Below are 6,466 nucleotides of genomic sequence, written 5' to 3'. Positions count from 1 at the left end.
AGGATCTCTTAATATAATTTCGCCTTAGGCCACGAGATTCGTTGAGGCGACCCGCAGTTCAAACAACTAAAGTTGAAAAAATGTCAAACAAAATATTTTTCTATTAACTAATCAATAACTCAGATAAAATAAAACAAATAAATAAACAGATAGCCTTTCCCCATTATATTTTGTTGATAGGACATTAGGACGGCATTTACTAAAAAGATTCTTGTTTGACAGAGTTCTTTTTCATTTCTGATTATAATTTACTTTACGTGCTATAGAGATGTTGTCCCTAGTGTCGATTTCCTTCACTAGCCCATCAAATTCATACCTATTTATTTACGCCACCCCAATTAGTACTCGACCTTTTCATCCTTGTTTTTCTTTATTATGGGAATTAGATTCGACTCACATAGGAATTATTAATAAAGCATCCATAAAGTTAACCAATAAAGACAGCCAAAAGTAAAATATATACTCATCATATTTACTTGCACGTGAAATCCAATATCCCCAAAAATTCCAAATGTTATAGGACGGCTGGTAAATGCCATAGGAGAAACCAATGAAGTTTTGTGATATTACTAGACTTTTGCTTGTTGACAATTCTTGAATTTTAAAGTCTTCCCATAAATGTAAGAGTGATCAACTTAGTTGATCATAGTTCTAAGAGAAACCATAGTTGGGTTTCAAAATGGGAACTTTTGTTGCTCCAGCTTCAGTTCTGCTGTTCATTTTCTATATTATTTGTGCTTTTGGAAGCATTGGTGTAAATGGGTACGTAAAGTACAATACTGGGGATGGAATTGTAGAAGGTAAATTGAATGTTCATTTGGTTCCTCATTCACACGATGATGTTGGCTGGTTAAAGACTATTGATCAGTACTATGTTGGCTCAAATAATACCATTCAGGTCATACATCTTTCTTATGTTGAAATTGGAAATTATGTTTATGTATAGCTGCTAATAAAAATGATTGTTGATGCAGGGTGCCTGTGTTGAAAATGTGCTGGACTCTGTTGTTATGTCATTACGACGTGACCTGAATAGGAAGTTTGTCTTTGCTGAAATGGTAAAGCTTTTTTATTTTCGTTTCTTAGTCATAAGTGCATTATATTCTTTTTAAAAATTTCTTTGATAAGATTAGTAAAGTGGAGCCTTGGAGCAACGGTAAAGTTGTTTACTATATTCACGGGTTCAAGCCGTGGAAGCAGCCACTAATGCTTGCTGCTTGCATTAGGCTGCATCACATCCGACCTTGGGGTGCGGTCCTTCCCTGGACCCTACTTGAATGCGGGATGCTTTGTGCACCGGGCTGGTTAGTAAAAGTAAAATCTTACTGCAGGCATTTTTCCATCAGTGGTGGATACGGCAAAGCCCAGAAGTTCAAGAAGAAGTGAGAAACCTTGTAGCTTCTGGTCAGCTGGAATTCATGTATGTAGCTCGCAATATAGTGAACTTTTTAATATTTCTGTTCTTTGGTGGTTTTTGATGAAAAAGAAAAACCTGAAACAGAAATGGTGGTTGGTGTATGCACGATGAAGCAACTTGCCATTACATAGATATGATTGACCAGACAACACTTGGTCATCAACTGATAAAGAATGAATTCAATATCACTCCTCGTGCAGGATGGCAGATCGATCCATTTGGCCACTCTGCTGTTCAAGCTTACCTTCTTGGGGCTGAGGTATTTAAGCTTCTCAGTGTTGCTAGAGAGCGTTCGATTGATGTAGTTTAGATTTAAATTCTACGCATGATGATATATTACACAATTAGATCACTTAAAAGGTACTTAAGTGAAAATCTGTATTATAATCATTAATTGATAACCTATAAAATGGTAACTGAATCGCTATCACATGCTAAACTATACCACTGATAGGACATAAATCTTTATACTGTCAGTATAGATAACTTAAATTCTTACTAAAATTATGTATTTTGAAGTTTATCATCCTGGTCTGACTCTAAATATTGATCCTTCTTTCACTTCTTTCACAGGTAGGATTTGATTCTGTTCATTTTGCGCGTATTGATTATCAAGACAGAGCAAAACGTAAGGAGGATAAATCTCTTGAGGTTATATGGCGTGCTTCTAAAACATTTGGTTCTTCCTCCCAGGTTCATGAAGCATTCTTGAGCTTTGTCCATCTATTTTATATAATTGTTCGTTGTGGTTACACAATGTGTGGGTGCTTTGCAGATATTTACCAATGCATTTCCTGTACATTATAGTCCACCGAATGGTTTCCATTTTGAAGTGGATGATGATTTTGTTCCAGTCCAGGTTCTATCAGAATGCAAGAAGTAATCTGTTTATAGTCTGCTTTTGTATAACGGGAGAGCTAATTTCATATATTTTCCATATGAATTGCAGGATGATCCTTTCATCTTTGATTTCAATGTTGACGTACGCGTTAATGACTTTATCAATGCCGCAATCACTCAAGTACACCCTAATTTTATAACTATTAATCTCATAGATCAGTAACAAGTGGCAAGGAAATAGGTTTTCATGTACATTGATGCAATGGGTGATAATCTGGATTATGTGATATGCAGGCAAATGTGACACGTACTAATCACATCATGTGGACCATGGGAGATGATTTCCAGTACCAATATGCTGAGTCTTGGTTCAAGGAAATGGATAAATTAATTCACTACGTAAACAAGGTTATACTTCATGCTCTTCAGAAAATTTTGATAATGAAATCCTTGACAAAATCTAGACATGTTTCTTCAACTTTAAGAGTGGTTGCTTCAATATTCTAACAAATTTATTCGAAAGAGGCAAGTCTTAATCCAAAACAAGATTCTGAGCCTGCTTTTTTGATCTAGACTCTTTGTCCAGTATATTTATCGGCTAGCTAGAGGGCTTCATGAGGTTAGATTTACTGTAGTTTAAGTGAAGTTATACATATTTTTTTACGAGGCCTGCTTCTTTAAGTTGAATTTCAAGTAAGCAAATTACCTAGAATGTGATAGTCAGGTAATATTAGACTTCTAATTAGTCTTATGGATGTACTACATTCTGCCTCCCCTGGCAACCAGATATCAGTTTACTTATTGTAGATGCTGTTGTTTTTACAGTTCGTATATTTGCAAAATCATAGAGAATCTAGCAAGAAGACTCGCTTCAATTTTTTTTTTTGACAGGATGGTCGAGTTAATGCATTGTACTCTACTCCATCAATTTATGTAGATGCAAAACATGCCACCAATCAATCCTTGCCTCTAAAAACTGATGATTATTTTCCGTGAGCACTTGATTGATATTCTCTGGCTTTTGGTTTATCTTGAATATTTATCGAGTTCATCTGACATCTCTAACTATTTTCAGATATGCAGATGGTGCAAATTCTTATTGGACTGGTTTTTTTGCCAGTCGACCAGCTTTTAAGCGATATGTTCGTATGCTAAGTGGATATTATCTGGTGAGCCAGCTTAATTTATTTCTTCAGGTTCCATAGTTGCATATTATCTGGATTGAGGCACAGTTGTTGTTATTGGATTTCAGTATTTGGTGTTATTCACATCGTACTGGCACTGAAATGATGGTTAGTGGTTACAGACTTGTGCATTCATGCAGTCATGTCAAAAGGAACCTGGATGTAGTATAAGAAATTGTGAAACTGTTACCTCTAAGTTGAAAAACTTGTTCTTGTCCTAATATCCACCATACTCTGTTAGGAACTTATTAGGATATCCTAGGCAAGGTTGTACTTCAATGTGCACGATGATTGGTGACTGTTCTTAATATTGAAAAGAACGGATTCTTTGTGGTCCCTTATTTCACTTCAATTAGGATGAAGTCATAAAAATGACATTAGAACTGTTTTGAAGCAAAACAGGTCGCAGAAACAGATTCAATATGGATTCAACAGGTTGAATTGAACCCAACATTTTTCATGGGAGCATAGATATATACGTGAAAATATCTAAATTTCCATCAAATATTAAATTTTGAACCTATAATTTCAACAGTACAAGCGACGACAACATAAAAGTTGAGCCAAACTTAAATCTTGGATTTGTCTTTGATAGGCTGCTCGTCAACTTGAATTCTTAACTGGGAGGAAATCAAAGGGCTTCAACACTTTTAGCTTAGGAGATGCTCTGGGAGTTACACAGCACCATGATGCTGTGACTGGTACTGCAAAACAGCATACAACTAATGATTATGCAAAACGCTTGGCTATTGGAGCTTCTGAGGTGGGCTCCTCTTATTCTTTGAACTTGATATTTTTGCCTAAACTTTGATTTCAGATTTTTTGTTTTGGTTTATTTTAGATTCTCAGTTCTTTTCATATGCCCCAATTTCAGTCAGAAGCAGTGGTGAATTCTGCTCTGTCATGCCTGGTTAATGCCACATCAAGTCCATGTTCTACCACTTCATCATCATTCAACCAGGTGAATTTTCAGTTACTTGGGTTTCCGTTCTCTATCCCTAAAAGAAAGAAGCTTTAGGGGAAGTTGTAAATCAGGCATGAACTCTTAAGTAACTAGGGGATCCTATCTGACACATCCTTCTTTTCCATTTTCTTTCATTTCTCTAACAGTGTCAACTGCTCAATATAAGTTATTGTCCACCAACTGAAAAAGATATCACTGAGGGGAAGAATTTGGTAATTTTTCCTTCTACCTATTAACCTGATTCAAACATTATGAGTATGTTGGTGAAAATGTTTTTAAACCAATGCTCCCACTTTCAGGTTATTGTGGCATACAATCCTCTTGGATGGAATCGAACTGATATCGTCAAGATCCCGGTGAATGAATAATCCTTTCTATCTTTCTTTCCTTTGCTCCGTTTATGATTACTAGGACCTGAATATAGGTAGTTGTATATGAATATGGCCTCTTTAATACAATAGCTGGTTAGCAACTGAATGCTGTGAATATTCTTGGTTTATATTTCTGACTTCAGTATGATGACCCTATATCCAACCATTCTTTATAAGGTTCCTATACCACATATTTGTATTGAATTTTCCATTCTAATATCCTAAACCATGTCCACTTCAAATAATCAGATTATCCCGAATTTAGCTTTTAAGTTTTATCAGTATGCTTACTGGTAACTTTCAAATCACTTTGGCTGCTGAATAGCCTGTTGAAGAAACTTACTAACATTTCTGATTAGTGAAGGAAGAATTACATACTGAGAAGTTACCTTGTTAGATGGCTGTGTAATTAGATAAAATTCATGTCCATGCTGATTTTGAGTTATCAGAAATTACAGAGGGTCAGTCAGTAAGAATGAATAGGAAATCAAAACAGTGATTGTTAAGTTAGATTCATTGAACTGTATCGGTCCATAATGGCCATGAGAACTTAAGAAGAAATAGACCGCATTATGTGAGGAGTCACTTCAGCACTCAAACACCACAAAATGAAAAAAAGATACAAAGAAAAATCAGCATCTTCTTTCTCTTATGCTTTTTGGAAATATCTATTCGTTGTTGATGGGTATCCAATTGTATTTGCTTTAACAGGTCAATGATGCTAATCTTATTGTACAAGATTCCGCTGGAAATCTGGTTGAGGCACAATTTGTAGAGTTGGATAATATTACCAGCAACTTGAGAAAGTTCTATGTTGAGGCGTATCTAGGAATATCACCCAAACAAGCTGCCAAATATTGGCTCATCTTTCGAGTGTCTGTGCCGTCTCTTGGCTGGAACACTTACTTTGTTTCTAAAGCATCGCAGGAGGGTATTACCAAATGCTCTTCCTCCATGACTTTTTTCATCACTAATGTGCTCTATAGATGACTCAAAGTCAGAAGGCATTGCCTGTTTTCAAAAAGTAAAATGATCACAAAGTCATCCTTCATCTGTTTGCTGAAATCATACAGGGAGCTCCACTGGCTATGTCTCAAAGATGGAGATTCCACTGAAAGAAACTGTTGAAATTGGACCAGGGAACTTAAAGGCGTCCTTTTCCTCAAATTCTGGACAACTTAAACGTCTATATAATTCTAAAACAGGGGTAAGTTCTTACTTCTTAATATGTCAGAATGTCAACACGGCAACATATTGCACGCATTATGTTGGTGTTACGATCTTACTAATTCAAATGACTTTTATCAGGTTGATATACCTGTACAACAAAGCTATCTTTGGTACGGCTCAAGTCAGAAATCAGATCAGGTACTTGCTGATGTCCTTGTAGGTATAATAGAGCGTATTATTAATGGGGATACAATAAGTCTGGATGTTAATTGTATTACCCATTGCAGAATTCTGGTGCCTACATTTTCAGACCTGATGGGTCACCCCCAGTTATAGTTGCAAGATCTGTGAGTAACCTTTTCTTTCTTCAATTCCTTTTATTTAACAACTTCAAAATGATTAGAGAAATTATGCTTCATCATCTCTTGCTAAATCAATCAGTAAGTTTTATTTATTCCTCTATGTACTTGCAGTTGCAGGATGCTAAATTTTTGATAGCATATCTCGCACGTTATCAAGT

At 35.8% G+C, this 6,466-nt stretch overlaps 1 protein-coding gene across 1 annotated transcript in view; it reads left to right on the top strand.

Moving 5' to 3' along the window:
- The first annotated feature begins 276 nt into the window (after positions 1 to 276).
- Positions 277 to 6,466, top strand: part of LOC107808067 (alpha-mannosidase) — a 42,066-nt gene continuing 35,876 nt past the window's right edge. The window contains 18 exon segments of the mRNA XM_075235214.1: positions 277 to 898; positions 975 to 1,058; positions 1,332 to 1,420; positions 1,502 to 1,676; positions 1,991 to 2,110; positions 2,193 to 2,276; positions 2,367 to 2,438; positions 2,552 to 2,665; positions 3,149 to 3,249; positions 3,333 to 3,426; positions 4,037 to 4,204; positions 4,316 to 4,402; positions 4,552 to 4,617; positions 4,705 to 4,761; positions 5,488 to 5,707; positions 5,850 to 5,983; positions 6,085 to 6,144; positions 6,234 to 6,293. Coding sequence (XP_075091315.1) covers positions 680 to 898; positions 975 to 1,058; positions 1,332 to 1,420; positions 1,502 to 1,676; positions 1,991 to 2,110; positions 2,193 to 2,276; positions 2,367 to 2,438; positions 2,552 to 2,665; positions 3,149 to 3,249; positions 3,333 to 3,426; positions 4,037 to 4,204; positions 4,316 to 4,402; positions 4,552 to 4,617; positions 4,705 to 4,761; positions 5,488 to 5,707; positions 5,850 to 5,983; positions 6,085 to 6,144; positions 6,234 to 6,293 — 2,004 coding nt within the window. The 5' untranslated portion in view covers positions 277 to 679.

The sequence above is a fragment of the Nicotiana tabacum genome, chromosome 17 (genome assembly GCF_000715075.1).
Source record: "Nicotiana tabacum cultivar K326 chromosome 17, ASM71507v2, whole genome shotgun sequence".
In the NCBI taxonomy this organism is placed as follows: domain Eukaryota; kingdom Viridiplantae; phylum Streptophyta; class Magnoliopsida; order Solanales; family Solanaceae; genus Nicotiana; species Nicotiana tabacum.
Note: the sequence above shows the minus strand (reverse complement) of the source record. Positions and strands in the feature narration are given on the sequence as shown.